We start from the raw sequence: 23,840 nt of genomic DNA, 5'->3' as shown, positions 1-23,840 counted from the left end.
CGGCCTGATCCGACCCACGGGCCTTGTGTTTGACACCCCTGCTTTACCAGTTTCCCCAATGACTTCGGCAATGATGAGTTTTTAATGTTCTGCCTTCACGGAAAAGTTCTTAAAGATTCAGGGAGGTATTTAGAGATGTAACAGTTCGATGCCATTTGTATTATCACAAACCATTTTATGGTAATTTTTGTGTCATAAAATGATTTATAAAATTTGCCAAATTTCAATTCCATGGGAGTCATATGTCTCAGATTTTGAACACATTCTGTAAATTAGTCTATTTGAAGTACCTTGATTCAAAAATTGTTGTCCTATAATGCATTGGTTTGCCCAGTTAATATGTTTGTTCAAATTAAATTTAGCATTTTTCAGAGAATGGGAACATCCACATAAATATCTATTAACCCAAAATAATGTCTTTAATCATGAAGAATTTTCATAGTGTAATGCTATAAATTATAACTCTATAGAGAAAGGATGTTCTGTAATTTTATGTTAGCCCTTTCTCACATAACTTTTAAAAATACACATTCTTACCAGCGTCGAGCTGCATAAAGTGAGCAGAGTGATGGGGGAGATATTTAAATAGTTTAACATCAGGAAAAGGAAGGTATCCAGCAAAGAGGGGCATTACTTCCATATGCACTTTATGGGTTGCTTGAACTGCTACTGGCATAGATATTACCCCCGAACTCTTTCCACAGACTGCCCAGTTACTACTGTCATCCACAACTAAAATAAAGAGAAAATGTTATTCAAAATCAACTATTACTTCAACTAATATGGTATCATAATGTAATACTGGATAACATCCTGTGAAGCAACCTTTGTAGATTGATACCACCTGGTGCTTAAATTTACAGATTTGACATGCTTATAAAAGAAACAATCTTGGAAGTATAACATATTTATAAGATTGAATATTCAAGCATCCCTGCCTGTTAAGGAAATATAAAACATATTTCCATCATATAATTATCTCTATGAAAAAACATAATTCTGTTAAAAAGTTTAGGTTATGATTCTACTAGTACTTTTAAAGGAATTTATAAGATTCTTCTCTAAACATCTTCACTGTTCTGTTTACAATGACAACAATCTGATGTAACAATTAAGGTGCTGAGTTAGAAGTTGTAAGACCCAGGTTTCTAGTATTTCATGGGGCAACTTTGCTCAGTTCAGTGCCACCCCACAGGGTTGCTGCTATTGATGAGACAAACAGAAGGACTGAGCACTGTGTACATTGTCCCTAGTTCTTGTACAAAAGGTACGATATAAATCTAACAAATACATGATATCCTGAGATACTAAAAGAAAAGTGCTTGTTTTGACAATTGATGTTAACATGGCTCAGTAAGTTATCAATAAGTAACCAAACTAAATCTTGAGTAATAAATATTCACTAACCTTCATACATCAGTTTGGTTGTACAGTATCCATCAGTTTCTGTTAATGCTTCATCTTTATCCACATCCAGGAGGTCTAAAAGACGGGTAATTGACACTTCCAATGAACAGAGCGAGCCTGTTTTACAATATTCTGCCCCCAATGGGGGGGAAATCTCAGCATTCACATTGTACAATGTCTGACAGGAGTACAATAATATTTATGGTCAACATACAAAAGATAACTTTTTCATACTATTCAAATTGATATGAGATAATCCATTTTTCTGAGTGGATAGAACAGCCTAATCTCTGAGTTTCTATAAACACAGCATGGGGGGAGAATCCCATATAAGCCAATTTCTTATGTTTAAAACTGACATTTATAAAAATTGCTACTGTTGCAATGACATCAAACATTTTGCTAGTCACTGCTTTGGTATCCCAAATGTAAAACCTTAATGGTGATTGCAATAGATAGATGATAAATACTTTGAACAATAATTATATAAAATGCTTTATTGCAATCTTGTATAACTTTGCAACATCAGCAGAAAGTTCAATAAAGATACTCTACTAGAAAACCCCACAGGACTATCATAATTAAATATATATCCTTCTTGATCCTGTAGTTTTAAAAAGCTGCTTGCCACATACAAAGACAGAAATAGGGCAAGTATAAAATATAAACCCATACATGATGTCAAGTACTACAGTGTTAAAATAGCATCTCTATATCAAATTTAATGTAAATTGTTATTTCTTATTGCATCCTAGTGTTCTTACAACAAGGTATTAACAACTTACAAAAAAGTTTTCCAGCTGGAATTCATAAGTGTACGGCTTCAGAGAAAATGAGTGATCCTCAGAGAGTGCAGAACAAAAGTTCATTGAAAATATGCACTGCAATGTTGGGGGAAGCTCTTTTGTCCACTTCAGTTCCCAGACAAAAAATATTGCTTGCTTACTGTAGATGTGCTAAGAAAGAATTTTTTAATTAATATTACATTAGAACTGTAATATTGGATAGCAATGGGTAGAACTGAAATATTTTCTAAATAAATAAAGCAATTACGAGTTCATTTATATATTTTCAGAACCAATGGCTTAACTTAGAAACAGTTAATGTTGGTCAGTTAGGGAAGAGATGTATACTTACAGTAGATTACCTCATCTGGTAATTTCATGTAGATGTTAAATAAAAGCGGGAAAAGATTAGAACACTGAGAAACCTCTTGTCTTGTCTCCCTCTAAACAACACTAATTGAAACTGACCGCAGAAGCAGAAAGAGAACCATTATAATACTGTGCCACCTCCCAGTCCCCCTGCCAAACCAGTCCAAAAGGATGTCATGACTGGTGGTACTGAAGGCTACTGAAAAGTCAAGAATGGTTTGACTGATTGCATTACCTCTATCTAGTCCAGCCAGCCAACCATCATCAACAAAATCAACACCATCTCAGTACTATATCCAGGTCTGAAAGCCAACTGTAAGCAGATTATCAGCTTCCTCCAGAGCAGTGGTTGCTAACCAGTGGGCCGGGGACCACTGGTGGTCCGCAAGAACATTTTAGTGGTCCGCAGATAAAATTTCCCCCAAAGCATTCCCCCACAAGCAATTAATCCAGGCTGCATGGGAATACAAGGCTGCGTCGCCTACATGGCCTGCCCACCCGCTTGCCCCCACCCTTCGGCCAAGCACAAACCTTACCTTGAGTAGAGCCATACGAGCTGGAACTGGAAGGTAAGACCAACGGTGGGGGAAGGAAATCCACCCCGGGGTGGCTTGCTGACATTGGTGGGAAAGTCGTTGCTCTGGGATGACCAAAGGGCCAGTCCTGTGAATACTACAGCTCTGGAATATGGGAACGACTTTCCCACTAATGTCAGCAAACCACCATCAGTCAAAATTCATATTAGTGGTCCGTGGGATTTAAAATTATGAGTTTGGTGGTCCCTGAGGTCCAAAAGTTGGCAACCCCTGCTCCAGAGTACTTTCTCAACAACCTTCCCTACTGCCTAACACTACTGGATCAAGCAATGGTTTCTTAAGAAGATGGGCACTACTTATCTAAGAGCTAGAGAGACTACCCCTTCCCTCAAGTATGCATACACCATCATCTCAATTAAATTAAAAATTTCATGAAAGGCCTTAACCCAATCAAGTGGGACATAGATCTAGTACACAGGTGGCCATACTTACAGCTTAAGTACTCTATCCACTTCCTCAGAACCAACAGGCTCAAACTCTTTCCTAGTACTACAGTAACTTTTTTATTAGAAATATTCTGCAGAAATATAATCAAATGTTTTACATGCTCCTTAACTTAAGCTATTCTATATTCTAACACAATCTATACAATAGCTTTTCTGTAGACAATGAAGCAAAAGCAAACTACCTTCTTAAACTTTCATTCTCTTTCTATTATTAGCTATTTGAACTCATGTTTCTCTACATTTTCTGAAGTTGGCTGGCCATTTTTTTCTATTTCTATGTATGGATCTATTATTTTTTGCAAGATCTTAAACAAAAACTTTGCTAGTGTTTAGGAATTAAATGTTTAGAAATTTACATATTCTCTTTTTAGTATAAATTATGTATGCCAATCTTTCAGTCTCTAGGGCAGACAATTTTGTTCTTTATTTGTTGAAAAAAGTGCAATTAACATTAGCCTTTTAATTTCTTCTTGTCCTACATGTTTAAGTAGTTCAGTGGATTGAAAATAAATGTATTCTAATAGAAAACTGCAATTCAAATGATCAGAAACAGATTTTTAGTCAAGACAGATTACCAATCAAATAAAAGAACCTGTCATAATACTTTCTCAAAACCCCATCTCTATTGCTGCCTCTCAAATAATCTCAATAGCGTTTACAGTAAAATTATTGAAAAAATATCAGCCCAAACTGAAGCTAATATTTTCCATGGAGCTGCTACGAGCGTCCAGATTGGGAGGTGCTTCAGTCTCGGCTCCTACAGGCTGAGCTTGAAATTGAGGAACGCCTCTTGCCATCACGTGGTCCTCCGGCGTCCCAGTTTTTAGCTCAGCCTCGTGGCAGTCAGGCTGTTCGCTCCTTAGCTCCTTGGCTGATCGTTTTTTCTACTCATTCTACTCATTTTATTGGACCCTCTCTTCAACCAGCGCAGGAAAATTGAGGTTTGGACTCTCAAGGGAGTACCCTGATACAAGGGGAGAATTTTATCGCGTATTTCAGGGGCAGAGGCTAGCCTTCTGAACGCCCCCCACCCCCCACCCCCCCCTCCTTCGCTGGTCGTTCCTTCGCTCCGGTGAAAACGCATCGTTTCTTGCCTGCCTTGACTTTCTCTTCTCACTGTTTCCCCCACGAACGCCTTTAGCTCAGGGAAACCGCTCCCTGCCTCTTCCTTCATTAGGAGAGTTCCGCCGCTGGGTTTAGCTCAAATTGTTTGCGGCCGCCATTTTGGGGCTCCGCATGGCGTCCGCCATTTTGAATGTGGCCTCAGCATGGCGTCCGCCATTTTGAATGTGGCCTCACCACATGGCGTCCGCCATTTTGAATGTGGCTTCAGCCAGCGACGCCATCTTGAATGTGGCCTCACCACATGACGTCCGCCATTTTGAATGTGGCTTTAGACAGCGACGCCATTTTGAATGTGGCCTCACCGCATGGCGTCGGCCATTTTGAATGTGGCTTCAGACAGCGACACCATTTTGAATGTGGCTTTCTGGCCTACCTTTCTTGTCTGAGGCACTCTGTTACAGGCTGCAGGTAATTGAGACTCTAGGCAGCCCCGGGACTACCTAGACTACCGCTCGTTTTCCCAGGCCTCTCACAAGGCTTACAGAGCTTCAAGGGTCCGCTGGCTTCGCAGCCTACCCAGCAGGCGAGGTAGCAGCATAGTAATCCCCCACCCGGTCCGTCCGGAGAGGGTAGCTGCTTGGGCGTTCACCTTTTGGCTGATTGGTTTCAGGGGCCAGGCCCTCAACTCGATAGCAGTTCACCCAAAAAAAAAAAAAAAAAAAAAAAAATTTTTTGATCAAAGGGGGGCGTGAAACAGTTGCTAGGATTCCTGGCCTTCCGTAGGCCACATCCAGACGTGCCAACCGTCTAATACTAACCCAAAATTCCTCTTTTTGCTCCTTCAGATGGCAGATGACAAAACACCTCGTGGCCCTTCCTTGAAGGCCAAATCAAAGACTCATCACCTGCGTAAACAGACCCAGGAAGCCTCTAAAGCCTCCCAGAGAGATGCCCTCAGGCGACACAGGGCACTTGAGAAGGAGATCGACAGGCGGTCCAGAGAGTTAGGCTCCGTGCCTCTGGCTCCTTCCGCCCCTACTCCCTCAACTTCCACCCAACCCCCCTCCCCTCCTCCCGGCACCCTCCTCTCACTCTCAGCCTAGACAGGCCCCTGAGGCCACATTTACTCCCACCGCTGCAGGTCTACGCCCAGAGGAGCCTCACCCACCTCCCGTGCTGGAAATCCCGGAGAATCTCAGGCAGTGGATGGAGTTGGCCATCCGACAAAGCATAACGCAAGAGCTCCAGCATATAGCCGGCCCGGCTCCACGGCCCGCGACCTCTGAAGCGCAGGCACCTTCCGTTCGCTCATTCTCCGGATCCGAGGCCTCGCACGGGCAGGTAGCATCCCACGGAATTTCCCCTGTCTTTGGAGGAGGAGATAGAAACTCAGGAGCTCGGGGATCCTACCCAATTTGGGGAAGGCGAGGACCTAGACTTGGGGTCCATTTCTGGCAGTGAGCCCTTCTCGGGAGCAGACCCACTGGAGGGGGACATGTCGGAGGACGAGGGCCTCACTCCGGACCAACCCGCCTTCGTGGGCTTGTTCAAGCCGCACCTGTTTAGGTCCATTCTATTTAAGGCCAAGAATACCTCCGGCCTGACCTCCCCCACTCCTTCCCAACCAGCGGCTTCGGGGAACCCCTCGACTCCATCTTTTCCCAGCCCATGGTGGAGACCGATGTGGTCCCCGTCCCACCTATCTTCTCGGACATGGTCTCCAGGCAGCTAGCCTCCTCAGGACCTCCCCCCTCCCTCTGCCCAGGATAAACGCTTCTTTAATCTTGACCCGCAGTTCACTCTTTTGCTAGATCCCCCCTGTGGACGAGCCCATTGTAGGACTAGCTTCCCGGTCTACCCCTAGCGATGCTCTCGAGGCCCTCAAGCCCGAGGACAAACGAGCCGAGCTGGCCCTACGCCGCGCTCATCATTCCGATGCCTGGGCAGTCAGGGCATCCACTGCTGCTTCTTTCTTCATTAGGTCCTCGATTAAATGGCTCCAACAACTCAAACAACATGTCCCTGCGGCCAACCTCAGAGCCCAACAGGACATCGCCAAACTTATGGCCGCGGCTGAATTCTCGGCGGATGCCACCTTTCAAGCCGCCAAGTTCTCCACCAAGGCCATTTCCTCCCAAGTCACTGCCCGCCGCTTGCTCTGGCTCCGCCACTGGCAAGCGGATGTCAAAAACAAGGCCAAGCTGGCCTCAGCCCCCATCTCTGGGGGGAAACTTTTTGGACCGGCCCTCGATCCCTTTCTGGCCGAGACTCGGAACAAACGCACGTACCTCCCCTCTCTTTTTCGGAGGCCCGACCCCAGAGGCCCCTCCCCCTCCCCTCGTCGAGGCTCCTTTCGTCCTCCAGATTCTCCCAACCTCCCTACAGAACCCCCTCCTCGCAGGTCCGGTCAGACTCGTCTGACAGGTCCAGACGAGGTTCCTTCAAGAGGCCTTTCCGGGGATCCGGAAACCGACCTTTCCGTCGATCTCGCTAGGGCAAACCTTCCCATAGGCGGCCGCCTCAAGCATTTTGCTCACCAATGGGAGGCCATCACTACTGACGCATGGGTCAGAGATACGGTTCGTCTCGGACTGGCACTCGAGTTCCACTCCTCCCCCGAATTCTTTATGTCTTCCCCCTTCCAGGAACCCTGCAAAACGGGCCCTCATGGAGGCCGCCATTCACCACCTCCTAGATATAAGGGCCATCCAGCCCGTTCCCTCCTCTGAACGGGGGCGAGGCTTCTACTCCCACCTGTTTGTAGTGCCCAAGAGCTCGGGGGGTTGGAGGGCGATCCTAGACCTTAAAAGACTAAATCGCTACATTGCCCCCCGCAAATTTAAGATGCACACTTTGCAGTCGATACTTATGGGAACCCGTCGAGGGGACTGGCTATCCTCAATTGACCTTTCTGAGGCATACTTGCACATTGCTATTCGTCCCTCCCACCACAGGTTTCTACGTTTTGCCTATAATAGACAACATTTCCAGTACGTCGCGCTTCCCTTTGGTCTGTCCTCCGCTCCCAGGGTGTTCACGAAGGTTTGGCGGCCCTTGCCGCCCACCTGCGTTCCTTCCCCGTCCGACTTCACTGTTATCTGGACGATATCCTCATCCTCTCATCCTCTAGAGCTCTCGCCCTAAGAGATACCAAACTCACCCTTAATACCCTGCAAAACCATGGGTTCATTATCAACTGGAGGAAAAGTCACCTTTCCCCCTCTACCCAACTTACTCACCTGGGGGCAGTGATTGACTCCAACTGGGAACTAGTTTTCCTGTCCCCAGACAGGTGGCTTAGCATCCAACAGTCAATTAAGGAGGTCAGGAGGGCAAGAACAGTTTCTCTCTTAGAACTGTCTAAGTTGCTGGGAAGCTTATTTCATGCATATCTATCATTCCCTGGGCCCGTTTCCATTCCAGGTCTCTACAATGGTTCCTGCTGCCGTATCAACGTTCCGGAAGGAGCAACTCCCGACTTCGGGTCAGAGTTCCTCCGAGAGTTCTTACGTCCCTCCTTTGGTGGACCAGGCCGGCCATAAACAAAGGTCATTACTTCAAAGAGCCCGACAGGCTATCCGTCACCACGGACGCGAGCCTACTCGGTTGGGGAGCTCACGTCCTCTCCATATCGTCACAGGGCAAATGGTCACCAACAGAGCAATTCTGCTCCATAAACTGGCTGGAGCTTCACGCTGTCCTCCTGGCGCTTCGCAGCTTCCTACCCCAGGTACGCGGTCGTCATATCCTGGTCCTCACGGACAACATCACCGCAAAGGCCCACATCAACAGGCAGGGGGGCACTCAGTCAGCAAGCCTCATGAGAGAAGCCGAGCGCCTTTGCAGGTGGGCGGAATCAAACCTGGCCTCCATCAGGGCAGATCACATATCCGGGGTCCTAAACATTCAAGCGGACTGGCTCAGCAGAGCCACCCTAGACCAAGCGGAATGGCGCCTCCACCCTTCTCTGTTCAGGGAAGCAGCCTCCATCTTCGGGCCCCCTTGGTGGATCTCTTCGCTTCCCCTCTGAACGCTCAACTTCCGAGGTTCATTTCAAGGTACCCCTCTCCCGGGGCAGAGAACCACAATGCCCTCCGCTGCCCTTGGCCCCCAGGGCTCCTTTATGCCTTTCCCCCCCTATCCATCATCCCCAGGGTGATCCACAAGTTGATCCTGGAGCAGGCAGAGATCCTCCTAGTAGCTCCCTTTTGGCCCAGACGCCCTTGGTTTGCGGACCTCCGCAACCTCTCGGTGGCCCCTCCTGGAGGATCCCCCAGACAGGATCTCCCTGTCTCAGGGCCCCCTACTTCATCCCAAACCCCAATGGCTCCAGTTAGCCGTTTGGAGGTTGAGCGGAGCCGTCTAAGGGCTCAGGGAATTTCTAACCAGGCTATACACACCATCCTGGCAGCCAGACGATCCTCGACCAACCGCATATACAATGCCACATGGGCTGCTTTTCGTTCTTGGGCCCTCAGACGTCGAATTAATCCTCTTTCTCCTTCCATACCCCAAATCCTTGACTTCCTCCAGGTGGGTCTCGACAAGGGTCTTTCTACCAATACCCTAAGACGCCAGGTTGCTGCCCTTGCAACCGTTGTCCCCTCAGACACTGGGGGTTCCATCTCCCACCACCCCCTTGTCAAGACCTTTCTTAGGGGAGCTGCCAACCTCCGCCCCCCAACCATACACCGTTTTCCGACCTGGGACCTCAACAAGGTTCTGGTCGCCCTCACCAAGTCCCCCTTTGAACCCATAAGGGAGATTCCCTTACAGCTCCTCACCTTCAAGACCGTCTTTCTCGTGGCCATCACATCCGCCCGTCGGATCTCGGAGTTGGCGGCCCTCTCTATTAGACAGGATCTTTGTACTTTTCACTCTGACAGAGTCATCCTCCGTCCCGACCCCACCTTCCTCCCTAAAGTGAATTCGGCATTTCACAGAAATCAGGAGCTCATACTTCCTGATTTCTGCCCCAATCCTTCTCACGAGAAAGAGAGGCAGTGGCACTTCCTTGATGTAAGACGCGCCTTGAGGATGTATATCACACGCACCCAGCCCTTTCGCAAGTCAGAGGCCTTATTTGTGTCTTTCCATCCTGCTTCTCTCGGTCGCAGGTGACGCCCTCAACTGTGGGCCGCTGGATTAGGGCCGCTATCGCCAAATCCTACCAGGCTCAGTCACTTTCCGCTCCAGTGGGCATCACCGCCCACTCCACCAGAAGTGCGGCTACTTCTGCCGCATGGGCCACGCAAGCCTCGATACTTGACATCTGTAGGGCTGCCACCTGGACATCCCCTCTCCCTTCATCAAGCACTATAAGATTGATATATTTGCATCCGCTGAGGCTTCCTTTGGCAGGCGTGTCCTTCAGCGTGTTATCGAAGTTCCAGAGGAGGTTCCACCCCAGACGGGAACCCACCCGGAGGACTAGCCAAGCTTTGGTATGTCCCAATCTGGACGCTCGTAGCAGCTCCATGGAAAAGGGGCATTGGTTCTTACCTGATACGCTTCTTTTCATGGGGCTGCGGAGAGCGTCCAGCCCCACCCATTAAGCCGTCTGGTGGGGAACCTCATCGTTCAGCCAAGCACATTAACGTTCTTTAGTTAGCACGAGTACAGGGCCTGCCTTCTCGTCTTCGCAAAACTGGGACGCCGGAGGACCACGTGATGGCAAGAGGCGTTCCTCAATTTCAAGCTCAGCCTGTAGGAGCCGAGACTGAAGCACCTCCCAATCTGGACGCTCTCCGCAGCCCCATGAAAAGAAGCGTATCAGGTAAGAACCAACGCCCCTTCTCTCCATAAAAGTGCATTAGATGAGACAAGGGACTCGTGAGGTTCCATTTGTTCTTCCCAAATCTTTTCAGGCATTACAATAAAATGATAGCTTTTATAATCATTTTTAAAATAAACACTTGATTTTTTGAAGCCACATATATATATTTATAACTTTTAAGATGCATAACAAAATGAGTGAAATTGAGTTGTAGTTCAAATCTATGTTTTATGTTATTACAAGAAATACATGTAAAATAATTACCTGTTCAGCTTTAGGATTTAGAGGTTGAAGACTTAAATCTAGGTAAATGTCAGAACTTTTGAGATTATTTTCAGAGAATTGAAAACAGATTTCGGACATGTTCTGCACACAAACTTGTATATATTTCCTAAAATAAGAAAAAATAAAATTAAAAATAAGAAACTATTATAAAGAGGTATTGCTATATACAATTTAATTGAGTTGTGTGCACGCACGCATGTATACCCTTGCAGCAGAATTAACCAAATGAAAACAATAGTTTAAAAAATAAGAAAAACATGCTAATTTACATTAGATTATACCCTAAAATGATGTTTTAAGCAAAGATCTCATTTGAATGGTAAAATATCCCACCACACAATTGACAGTACAATTGTATACATACCTACTTAGAAGAGTCAAACTAAATTCAACAGAGCTTTCTCCCAAGGAAGTTGTAGGTTTGGAGTTGCAATTTAAAATATAAAAGGACCCTTGGGATTAAAAAGTATTTTCAACCCTTCCTGCTCATTCAAACTACCTAATTCATAGTTTTGATAAGAAAAACTTTTATGATGGAATAGAAAATGAGAATTTTGAATAAGTTACCTTATGCCTGCTGATAATAAGGAATGCTTGGCTTTAAAAGGTACACTGAAGGTAAGTGAAATAATAGTGGAGTAAATTGACCATGGACAATCGATGGTTACCTATATGAAACATATAATAAAATCATCTGATATATGGCTTAAAATTTCTATTTACAGACAAATAGTTGCTACATTTTTCAATTTTGGGCATGGAAGAGTAAGTGAAGAATATGTAGCATAGCACATCCAATCCAATCCATTCCAATCCAATCCAGAATCCTGAATTAATTTATTACAGATTTATTGTCTTGCAATTCTTTCATCTCTGCATCAAATGCACAAAACAACCATTTTAAAGCAAACTAGTTGGAATAGCAAGCTTGAAAATATATTCAAACTCTCTCAGGAATTGATGTGTGTATGTTTAGCAAAAATAATGCAAAACAATACAGAAACATTGGAAGATTAGCAAAACATCTCCAGGGATCAAAACAGCAGCACAGCAAACTATTAATATAGAACTATTTGCCAGTTTGAAATGTGATATTGACATCTGAATTTCATTTTTAGTTAATTTAAATATTAATCTTTATTCATAATTTCTTACCTTTTGGTCAATCGTAGTCATGCTATTGTAAGATGTTTCTTTCTCTTTGCCCTTTTTCCTACACTCTTTACTTGATAGATTCTCATTTTCCATCATACATATTGGGACTGATGGTGAGTATAAAACTTCAAGTTCAAAGGTAATCACATGATAAGCAGGAACCATCGGTAAACTGATGCTTGTGATTTTTTCAGATGACTGAACAGTTAATGATGCTTCTGATACCTTTTCTAAAATTGTATGAAATATAAATTAGAGACTATAATTTATATTTGAATTAATAAATTATTCAGTTGGTAACATATAAGCAAACCCTGTTTTGACCTCCAAGTAACTATTTTGAATGTTCCAAGCATGAAGTAAAGTATGTGTTTCACAGTTTTATTTTATTTGTTCTGAGTATTGTAATTGTTTTAAGGGAGAAAGGAAGCAGAAGGAGATAACCAGCACCAGCACATTCGTGATCAGCCATGCCCAAACTTCTATTGCTGTAGATTGGATGGGCTGGAGTAGGAGTTAAGTATTCAAAATAAAATAGGACTTAAATTCCTTGTTAGTCAGAAAAATAGCAGAGCAAAGTTTTTCTAAATTATTGTTATGAGAAAATTAAGGTTATGCATGTAGGAAAGGCCACAAGTGTGTTGTATTCTTTTGAAGGCACATAATCTTAATATTTTAATAATGGTTGCTTGGTTGCTTATGATTTGGCATAAATCAGTTTTGTATTAATATTTTAGATACATACATGCACAATGTGTATATGCATATCTACGTATATAAAATTACTATATTAATACAAAATTATTTCTTAAGCTTTTTATGGTTGTGCATTCTATGCATATTCTTATGCTTTGCAGAAGTTGACTTTCAAGTTTTACTGAGGAGGGTTTATTTTGTTTTCTTATGAAAAACTCTAGTTGCCTGCTAGATCACCCTACAACCAAACCTACTTCAGAAACTTGTTAGCACTAAGATAGAGAATTCATTGTGAAAACACATTCTCATTAATTGGCAACAGCAACAGATGTGTGGATGTTCTAAGACTTAATGTTACTTCTAATGCTATTTCCCTGTGTTTTAAACAGCATGGAAGAAAGGAGAAGTAAAACTTCAGAAATAGATTTGATTCTATTTAATTTTATAAATGTATGTATCAAATTTGGAAACTATCCATTACACACTCACAGAGCAACTATACACATATTATACCAAATCATAATAAAATGCAAACTGCAATTGTCACAAAATATTGTTAAATGCAACAAAAAATAAGATCTCAGTGAAAATGGTGCACTATGTGTTAACAACTACAATTTCATTGTTTATAATCTGGAATTTCTTTTATCATAGGATTAAAATGTAACAAAACTGAATATCTTGAGTGTAACAAAAAATATAAATACCTTGAGTGTTTGAATAAATCACAGCTTTGCTTTCAGGATGGTACAAGACAGGCATAGCATCAGCATTACTTAGTTGTAATGCATCTCCACTCTTTATAGTATAGTGGCCAGTAGTCACTGTAAATTTTACCTTCTGAGGAATGCCAGCCAAAAGGCTATCTGGAGAATAATGAGTTGATAATAAGGGGTGTGGCAAAGGAATCATTGCTTGCATAACATAATTTGGATATTACTGAATCAACTGCACAAGATCTGTTTTACTGTGCCTAATTGCCTAACCCTAACCCTAATTTTTATCACATATAAACATTTAAAAATACAATACTGTGCCTGTAAGAGCTCAGAAAGTTCTATCATCTGTCTGTCCATCCATCCATCCATCCATCCATCTTCCTTCCCCGTCTTGACAGTGTACATTAAAAAAGTTTGACAGTCTACATTAAAAACTCCAAAAAGTTTGTCCAATAACTGCTAAATTAACAGCTTAGCTAAAACAGAGACATACAAAAGGAACAAACAAAATACACATTAAGAAAACACTGTTAATTCTGTTATATTGGGACCACCAGAAAGGTAATAAATATTATTTACCAAAAAGTTTCAGTGAATCAAATCACAAATTCTCTGTAGAAACATAGAAAACTGATGGCAAAAAAAGACCTAGTGGTCAATTGAGTCTACCCTTTAAGGTTTCTAGGTATCTAGAACTGGACACATTATTCCAAATGGGCTCTGACTAATAAATACTCTATGCAGTGGGATTATGACCTCCTTTTTGCTGCTTGTGATCCCTCTAGTGATGCATCCCAAAATTTTGTTTGTCTTCACAGCTGTTTGCCACGCTGTTTGCTATGAGCGCACCTAAATTTGTTTCTTCTGTTGTTCTACCACTGTACCCCCAATACTATACCCAGCCAGAGGATTCCTTTTCTTCCAGGTGCATGATCGTATGATTTAGAAACAATAAACTGCAATGTTCACATTTTTGAACAATTTTCCAGCAATACCAAATCATTTACCATGTTATGAATAGCCCCATATCAACTCTATTACACATATCAAGTCTATTACACATATGGGTATTATTTCAGCATTCACAAAACAATAAAATGCTGTTCAAATATCCTGTTTGCTATCACATAATTCTATCATATGAGTATTTCACTTTCATTTAATTATGAAAGATCTCAAGCAAACAGCTTTATAAGTAGAGATTATTTGTAGAACATCTTGTTTTAGATGAACAAGGAGCTGAGTATTTTCATCCATTAGAAACAGCTTAAACCTTCACAATGAACACAGGAAATGAAGACAGTGCCAGGAACTCACTCTATTACGTTCCATATTTTTATGATATTCTCATATATTACAACAGATACACATTTTAAAAATATTTAGTGCCATTACATGAACAGTGAAGTTCATTTAACAGTTCCCCTGAATTCATCAAGCTATATTTATTCTTGATTTTAAAGAAATTATTATATACTGCAGTAAGAAAAAGTTTGTAAACTCTTTAGAATTATCTGCAATAATGCAGTACTGTGACTTCTAATAAGATCTGAGATTTAAACTGCTATTAATGGAGCATTCACAAATATAAAGAATTAACACACTTTTTCTCAACACTGAGACACTTCCATATTGTAATCATTAGTAATCATTTTCAAGGTTTAAATGTGTAAATTCCCAAAACAAATAACCAATAACATCTTTAAATATGTGTAAGCTATCACTTAGGAACAATCAAATTACATTTGGTCCAAATACATTATTATTATTATTTTAAATGATTAATGGAAGATAGCTGCAAGGAACTTAGTCCTCACAAGTTAGGTTGCAGTTTTTCTGATTGAGAAATAATTTTAAAACTATAAGAAATAATAACGAAGTACAACTTCTAATTATTTACTTACCAGTACATGGTTCCACTTTTAGCTGCGGCTCCTGAGAATAGATATCATACTGCACAATTGGATAAATATGAAGTAGAACAAATTGCATTTTGCCCACTGAAAGGCATAACTGCCTAAGTGTATATGTTCCAGGTTCTTTGCCCTATGAGAACATTTGAAGTATTTATATATTAAACTTCTTCTCAAGAAGGCTATTTATGCAAAGCAAGAGATTTAACATCTGATCAGCATATAATTACACGAAATAGAATGCATTTTTCATCCTCAAAGGGATACCCATATAACCACTGGTATATTCTGTATTTTTATGAACAGAGCAAAAAGACCTAACACAGCTTCAGTTCACTTTTATATTAAATAATTTGAACTTACATTAATTTGAAGAGGACTATCATCTAGTTTCTACTTCCAACCATTCCACCCTGTGAATATTGAACTGTGTTCTGCTATATGTAGCAGGAAAAGCATATGCAGGTCAACCAGCCATAGTGAAGCTCTTCTTTACACAAATAAATCCTTCGCATTAGGAATTGTGCTATTTCATGTACATACATGTTTGAATTGGCCATTGTTAGTTAAATTTTCACCTATGACCAGTTATTATTTGATGGTCTTCATACCAGGCCCCTCAATATCATGAGAATTTTCAGTTTTAAGAATGGAGTGTTTTTTTTGTGTCGTGTTAATTGATTACAAACTGAGTTTTGGGTTTGCTTTGCTTTTGATCTTTTCTGTTTATCTTTATTTTTTGTATTGGTCAATGTTTCTGTGTACACAGTACAGTGGTATTTAAAAGCTTGTGTATCCTTTGGAACTCTCAATATTTCTTCATAAATATGAGCTAAACTATTATCTATTCTCTATGCAAATCCTAAAATGAGATAAAAAGAACCCAATTAAACATGTGAGTCAAAAATATTATACAGGTGAAACTCGAAAAATTAGAATATCGTGCAAAAGTTCATTTATTTCAGTAATGAAACTTAAAAGGTGAAACTAATATATGAGATAGACTCATTACATGCAAAGCAAGATAGTTCAAGCCAAGATTTGTCATAATTGAGATGATTATGGCTTACAGCTCATGAAAACCCCAAATCCACAATCTCAGAAAATTAGAATATTACATGCAATCAATAAAACAAGGATTGTACATAGAACAATATCAGACCTCTGAAAAGTATAAGCATGCATATCTACTCAGTACTTGGTTTGGGCCCCTTTTGCAGCAATTACTGCCTCAATGCGGCGTGGCATGGAAGCTATCAGCTTGTGGCATGCTGAAGTGTTATGGAAGACCAGGATGCTCCAATAGCGGCCTTCAGCTCTTCTGCATTGTTCGGTCTCATGTCTCTCATCTTTCTCTTGGCAATGCCCCATAGATTCTCTATCGGGTTCAGGTCCGGCGAGTTTGCTGGCCAATCAAGCACAGTAATCCCATTGAACCAGGTTTTGGTGCTTTTGGCAGTGTGGGCAGGTGCCAAGTCCTGCTGGAAAATGAAGTCAGCATCCCCATAAAGCTCGTCTGCGGAAGGAAGCATGAAGTGCTCCAAAATCTGGTAGACGGCTGTGTTGGCCCTGGACTTAATGAAGCACAGTGGACCAACACCAGCAGACGGCTTGGCTCCCCAAATCAACACAGACTGTGGAAACTCCACACTGGACTTCAAGCATCTTGCAGCGTGTGCCTCTCCATTCTTCCTCCAGACTCTGGGCCCCTGGTTTCCAAATGAGATGCAAAAGTTGCTCTCATCAGAAAAGAGGCCTTTGGACCACTGAGCAACAGACTAGGTCTGTTTTTCTTTAGCCCAGGTAAAACGCTTCTGACGTTGTTTGTTGTTCAGGAGCAGCGTGACAATAGGAATACGACATTTGAGGACCATGTCCAGGATCCGTCTGTGTATGGTGGCTCTTGATGCACTGACTCCAGCCTCAGTCCACTCCTTGTGAAAGTCCCCAACACTTTTGAATGGCCTTTTCCTGACAATCCTCTCCACGCTGCGGTCATCCCTGCTGCTTGTGCACTTTTTTCTTCCACACTTTTCCCTTCCACATAACTTTCTATTGTGCTTTGATACAGCAGTTTGGGAACATCCAACTTCTTTTGCAATTACCTTTCGAGGCTTTCCCTCCTTATGGAGGGTGTCAATGATGGTTTTCTGCACAACTGTCAGGTCAGCAGTCTTTCCCATGATTGTGATTCCTACTGAACCAGACTGAAGGGTCAGGCCCAAGAACACTTTGCAGCTGTTATGGCTTAATTAGCTGATTAGAGTGGGACACTTTGAGCCTAGAATATTGAACCTTTTCACAATATTCTAATTTTCTGAGATTGTGTATTTGGGGTTTTCATGAGCTATAAGCCATAATCATCCCAATTATGACACATCACGGCTTGAACTATCTTGCTTTGCATGTAATGATTCTATCTCATGTATTAGTTTCACATTTTAAGTTGCATTACTGAAATAAATGAACTTTTGCATGATATTCTAATTTTTCGAGTTTCACCTGTATTAGTTCATTAATTTTCTAAGGAAAATAATCCCAAACTACACATTTCTGTGTGGCAAAAGTACAAAACATACCTGGGTTCTGAAAGTTATTTTATTGATCCCTGGTTCCAGTATTAAATTGCTACATTTTAATATGTGGGCCCCATCCTCCAGAGTCAGCCCTATAGGTATTTCCAGTGAAGAGCTGCTCTCCTGCCTTCGTAAGAGCATATGCACATTTTTGCAGATGATTCCTGTTGTGTTCAAAGAATTATCCGAGGGACTTCTCTCATACATTTCATACAACTCCAGCCCTTGTAAGCCACTTCTTGAAAGAGAAACACCTACAATTTCATTTGGAAAGTTGATAATACCATTGGAAGTCTTGTGCTTTGTAAGCCATTCAGCTGTCTTCCGGTAGCTATTTTTTTCAATGCTGAAATGGACATTAATAGCAATGTGATCCACATTCACTGAGATGGGCATCAGATTTACCAACGTCAGTTCTATAGATAGGGTTCCACCCACATGAACCACAGCATTAGGAGGATCAAAATGTAGATTCTTCAACTGTGCAAAGGAATGTATGGAAAGCATAACTTTCTGTCCTGGGAATAAAATATAAATGGGATTTATGGTACATTATGTTGGCAGGATCAGTTCTACTAAAACAACATTTCCATTTATCTAATTATAATAACCTTAAGGGAAAAATAATTTCTTAGTTTAGTCCTTTAAATATATGTAACTCAATAAATATACATGACCTCATTGATCCTCAAACCCAAAACAATTTTATTTAAAGCCCTGCAGTTTGGAACAAAACATTGAGTACACCTAAAATATTTTTTAACCCTACATTTCGCTGAATTAAACACTTAAGATAGAGTGTAGCTTTAAGTTAACTAAATTAAAATAAGGGAATTAATATTAAGAAAAGTAAATATATTATGCAAATTATATTGTTTTTTTTCTCTTGCTGTATGCAAACTATTTTGCCATTTATCATTTTCTTCTAGTATGTTCTAGAATAAGGGAGATATAAAGCTTCGAGTTAAACCTATTTGAAAATGTATTCATTCACTTTTCTGGCTTCTGTGGTTTCAAAAATATTACTTATATATTTAAACTGTATTTTTTCTGCTGTAAAGACTAGAAACTTGTTGCTCTAAAAACCTAAAACCGAATTATCATATTTTGTAAATGTGATATAATTGCTGGATTTACATAGAATTTAAAACTAAACTGACCTGAAATTACTTGTAATCAAACAAAATAAAATAAGGCAGGCACAAGTAAAAATCTTGAGAAAATTAAGACATTATTTTGACATTCACCAAATGAAGTTGAAAGTAGTTTATTTGAAGTTTGATTGATTCCCTCAAACTTACCTTCTTTTTCTGAGGGTTGTTTGGCAAAATCTAATATTTCTTGGCAAAAATGTTTCCGCTCTTCTTCAGTTAAGTTATTATCACCAGCTAAAAGACTGCTTGTCTGAAGATAGCTAGCACAAAGATAAGGAAGGATGGGAAAAGAATGTACACAACTCTTGATAAAAAATCAGTCAATTCTTTTATCTTCCCTTCATCAGAAACACTAAACAGATAATAATCCAATAATTTTAGTAGTTCAGTAGCAATTTTATGCTGAAATAGTGCAAAAACCATTTTTTCTATATCACCCAGTATTCTTGATGCTTTATTTAAAACTGTGATTCAAATATGAACATGTGAAAATATGTATTTAAGGCAATTAAATAGAAGCAAGAGAAAGGGATACACACACACACAAATACACACAAAGTAGTCCTCAATTTACAAGTTCATTTAGTAACATTCAGTTACAATGGCACTGAAAAAAATTGCCTCATGACCATTTTTCACACAACCTTTGCTGCATTCCCGTGGTCACATGTTCAATATTCAGACATTGGAAATTGACTCATATTTATGATGGTTGCAGTGTCCCTGGGTCATGTGTTCACCCTTTGCAACCTTCTGGTAAGCAAAGCCAAATTCACCTAACAACCCATGTAATCTAACAATTACAGTAATTCACCAACAACTGTGGCAAGAAAGATTGTAAAATGGCACAAAATTCACTTAACAAATGTCTCACCCACAGAAATTATGGGCTCAGTTGTGGTTGTAAATCAAGGACTACCTGTATGTGTATGTGTGTGCATGTGGGTGCACGCGTGCACACACATGCATATCAACCCATCCATTCTTCCTCATCTAGCATATTTCCTTTGATTTGAGAATCTCTTTTAAGAACTGCAAAAAAATTCTATTGGAGTATCTGAACCATTAAATATATAACTAAAGGAACATGATACACAATACCTTGCTAGAAACTGATTTTTTTTCTTAGCTTCATTTAGAATGGATGTAATTACTATAATTTTTAGGGAATGATGATAATATATGATAATACATGATATAACAGGCTTCCATGATCCTACTGGTAGTTTTGCATGTTACCCTTAACTACAACAAAAAAATAAAAGCATACAGGTAGTCCTCGACTTACAACAGTTCACTTAATAGCTGTTCACTTATGGCCTTTGTAACATCCCCATGATCATATGACCCAGACAACTTCCAGTGGCACTTCCATGGAAGTTGGATTGGAGTCCGTGATCGTGCATGGCTCTGGTCCGAGCTCTACTCATTGAAGTGTCCCAAAGAGGACCAGAACCACTGTGGAGAGGTGATGAAGAAAGGGGGACCGCTTGTTGGGTCGAGGGGAGCTGCATCTCCCCTTCCTGGCTAGGAACACTCCCTCTGAAGACGAGCTGTAGCGGTAGCCTACAATGGCTACCATGAAGATGGGAAGCTATCTGGGAAACTAAGGTTATGCTGGACCAGTGAGTCATGAACAGTGTGTGGACCAGGTGAAATACTTTGCACTTTAAAAGTTAACCCTGGAAATAACAGGAAAGAATTCTCGTGAAGGATTGTTTTAGCGACGATTTGAAAGAAAGAGAGAAATTGGAAAACATAAGAAATTTTTGAAAATGTCTTAAACAGAAGTGATACAATTCAGAGAGAAACTTTTGATTATAACAGAATAGGAAATTGAATCTGGAGATTATACAGTATTTGGCACTAATTAGCATTGTTTAAAATGCTGGAATTGACTATGTTAAAAAGGAAATAACCTAATAGTAGGGAATTAGCAAAGTTAATAAAAGCTTAAAAAGTGGAAAATTAAATAAATAGAATTCAATAAATTTAAATATCCTCAGGGATGAGTCTATTCAAATTCATGAGTGTGCTATATATTTACATTTTCGACCTTGTCTGCACTCTGAAGCTAAGCAAAGTTAGGCCTGTTTAATATTTGCATAAGGAACCATCAATGCATCCCAGGACAAAATACTTAGATGGGAAGTCAAATATATGGCAAACTGTTTTATGCTGCTACCAAAGGAACTGCACTGAGGTACTCAAGAGTCAAGTTTGATTAAAGGGTATCTATCTTTATTACATAGCAATATGAACACATGCAGCCTTTTGGAAGTTAATATTTCTGCTCCTCTCAGATGTGTTTTTGGTTCTACTACCCGCCCTTACTTAATAAGATAAATCCAAGCACACATAATCAGCAATTTTCCACTTTTTTAAAAAAGGGATACTTTTCAATTTGTCCAAGGTGCTTCTGACATTCTGCTAATTGCTTTCGTGTATGTGTAATAAGCAATGCCCATCCTTCAGCAAGATAAGTTTTTAATGCACCTTGAAGGTAAATCTCGGCTTTTTGAGGACTCTTCTTTTTCCTTAGGAACAAAATCATCAAAAGAAAGGGAAGAAAAGAAAATACATTAAATGCATTCATATATAGCTTTTATTTATAAACCCTTTTCTTTAGCTATTGTCTATTACAACTATCAACTAATGAATAGGTGGCAAATTCTTCATTTAGTAGAGTCAATTCACTAATAAACATATAAAATCCAGCTAGAATATAACTAAACCATATTTCCAGGTCATGTGCTACAAAAAAAGTAAGTCTATTAAATTCTTCCCTAAACATTTATTCACATGCAAATACATTTGAAGTTTCAAAATCACAAAGTACTCTCTTTCCCTATTCTAGATCTAAGGTAATTTTCTTTGTATTGTACAGAGAAGCTAGTAACTTAACTACTGATCAGTGTATTTTATCAGAAAGAACTTTATAAAAAGAGTACACCTTAATATACATAGGATTCCTTTTGCCCATTACAATAATCAATAAAATATTTAAGTGACCAACACTGTTCTAGTATCCTGGTTCAGTAGTCAGAGCAGCATAGTTTGGCAGTAATTAAGTATTTTTCCCAAATAGAGAATGTGTGCTATTTCTGGCTGCCACAAATAGCAGAATAAAACATAGTTTGGAAAATATTATCTTTTAAGATTTAATAAGGCTGCACCATCCTGTAATCGGTGGAATATTTAGCCTCTGCCAAGATATGGGTAGGGAACCTGGAAGTTACAGTTCTCCAACTATTCAAAAGCACTGCAGTGTGCTTTTATGGTTAAAGGTGAAATGCACGTAGTAGTTAGAGATACCCTTTTCAGAATATTATATGCAACAATTCCAATAAGTTTATATACATGTAAAACTCTGCCAGATCCTTTCCAACAAGATTTGCTGAGCGTTTTCTTCCAATATTTTTGTACATTTCAATAGTAGCATGTGAAAGATCCTGTGAAAAAGAAACAAAAGGACTGAGGATACACTATACTGTTACAACTCATCCTTTTTTAATTTAGGTTTAATTTATCTAAATTCAGGAATATAGATGTCCTAAAGTTGGTCTAAGCAAACAAGATTCTGTAACTTAAGGGACTCAAGTCACCATTTAAAAGTCGTAAGCTTTTTAATGACATAGCACTTTTATTTATTCATCTAAGTGTTACCAAGAGCATATTAAAATGAAAGAGTTGACTACAAAATTCAATTAGTTTCCACTCCAGAATTCGTATATACATATAATATTTCAGGGAGAGGTACTTTGATTAATGTTCTTAGCTGAGATGTTTCATTTTGGATATCCAAATTTTTACACTTTAAATTCATTTTACTAAGTGATTGAGCTGCTAATGTATGCTATTTTTCAAACTACATTCTAATTCACATCTAAAAACACTATACTATTCTAACTATTAATTAGAATACTAGTTATGTAGTTAGCCATCCTCAACATATTTTATAAATATATAAATACATAAACCATCCTTACCAAATAATGCTTTTCAAAAGCTTCTACAGATGATAAAGCTTCTTTGAGTTTTTTATAAGGAGACTGTGCTGTATTGGCTTCAGAAAAAAAACAGAACATAATAGAAAACATAAGCAAAAGCATCATCCACAGCTTTGCACTAAGTGTTCTGCTAAGGATTTCAATTTTAATTCTAACTATTGATGGATGGAGGAAATTCAGATGTAGCTATAATGCTACTGCCTCCATTAAAGGGGAATGTTCACTAGCACCTCTGCAACAAAAATCCATGCTATATTTGCAAAAATAGAAACCTGCCACCAGCTATTACAGGTAGAAAGCAAAAGATAGTTTTTACATTCAGATCAGATTTGGCTTTCAATTCCTTTTTGGGCCAAAGAAGGACTCCTGAATGGACTGGGAACATCTGTGTTCCTCAACTTCACTTCCCTTGTAAGCCCTCCCTCTTGGGACAATACAAAATGTTAGTTTGAATTATCTTATTGGATATACTCTTCAGTTTTTCAAGTTTATTTTAAAAAGAATAAAAGCATATTAAAAATAATCACTAGCACATATTCAAACAAATGCATAACCACTGATTCTAAATATCAATTATTACTTGAAAAGCATCAATCTGTTTTATAAGCAGATATGTTGATACCTGTTTCAGGACGCTCAGCTCCAAGTCCTGCCAAAAGATCAACTGTTCTGTTAAGATCTTCTGAATTGGGACCTTTTTCTGACACAAGTCCACATAAGTACCCCAAAGATTTCAACTGTAAGAGAAGTATAAACAAGAAGTATCTTCATTTTATGGTAATAATGTATATTAAAAAAGACTTATAAGTTTTTGTTAAAATTTAGAAATTGGATACTGACAAGTTTCGATAAAAGCTAACAAATTTTAAATCTATCTCTTAATATTGT

The 23,840-nt window shown here is 39.9% G+C and overlaps 1 protein-coding gene across 1 annotated transcript in view; it reads right to left on the bottom strand.

The window, feature by feature from the left end:
* The window catches only part of TRAPPC10 (trafficking protein particle complex subunit 10), a 78,601-nt gene that overhangs the window by 7,081 nt on the left and 47,680 nt on the right, over positions 1-23,840 (bottom strand). Inside the window, exons 9-22 of the mRNA XM_026713658.2 lie at positions 23,575-23,689; positions 22,932-23,008; positions 22,303-22,394; positions 21,339-21,479; positions 19,090-19,202; positions 17,792-18,306; positions 15,204-15,345; positions 13,288-13,446; positions 11,885-12,114; positions 11,297-11,397; positions 10,709-10,835; positions 2,193-2,363; positions 1,408-1,585; positions 538-732 (exon numbers count right to left, since the gene is read on the bottom strand). Of these exons, the coding sequence (XP_026569443.1) occupies positions 538-732; positions 1,408-1,585; positions 2,193-2,363; positions 10,709-10,835; positions 11,297-11,397; positions 11,885-12,114; positions 13,288-13,446; positions 15,204-15,345; positions 17,792-18,306; positions 19,090-19,202; positions 21,339-21,479; positions 22,303-22,394; positions 22,932-23,008; positions 23,575-23,689 (2,356 nt within the window). The remainder of the gene's footprint in view (positions 1-537; positions 733-1,407; positions 1,586-2,192; positions 2,364-10,708; positions 10,836-11,296; positions 11,398-11,884; positions 12,115-13,287; positions 13,447-15,203; positions 15,346-17,791; positions 18,307-19,089; positions 19,203-21,338; positions 21,480-22,302; positions 22,395-22,931; positions 23,009-23,574; positions 23,690-23,840) is intronic.

The sequence above is a fragment of the Pseudonaja textilis genome, chromosome 7 (genome assembly GCF_049901715.1).
Source record: "Pseudonaja textilis isolate UNSWEBS1 chromosome 7, rPseTex1.2, whole genome shotgun sequence".
NCBI lineage: Eukaryota > Metazoa > Chordata > Lepidosauria > Squamata > Elapidae > Pseudonaja > Pseudonaja textilis.
Note: the sequence above shows the minus strand (reverse complement) of the source record. Positions and strands in the feature narration are given on the sequence as shown.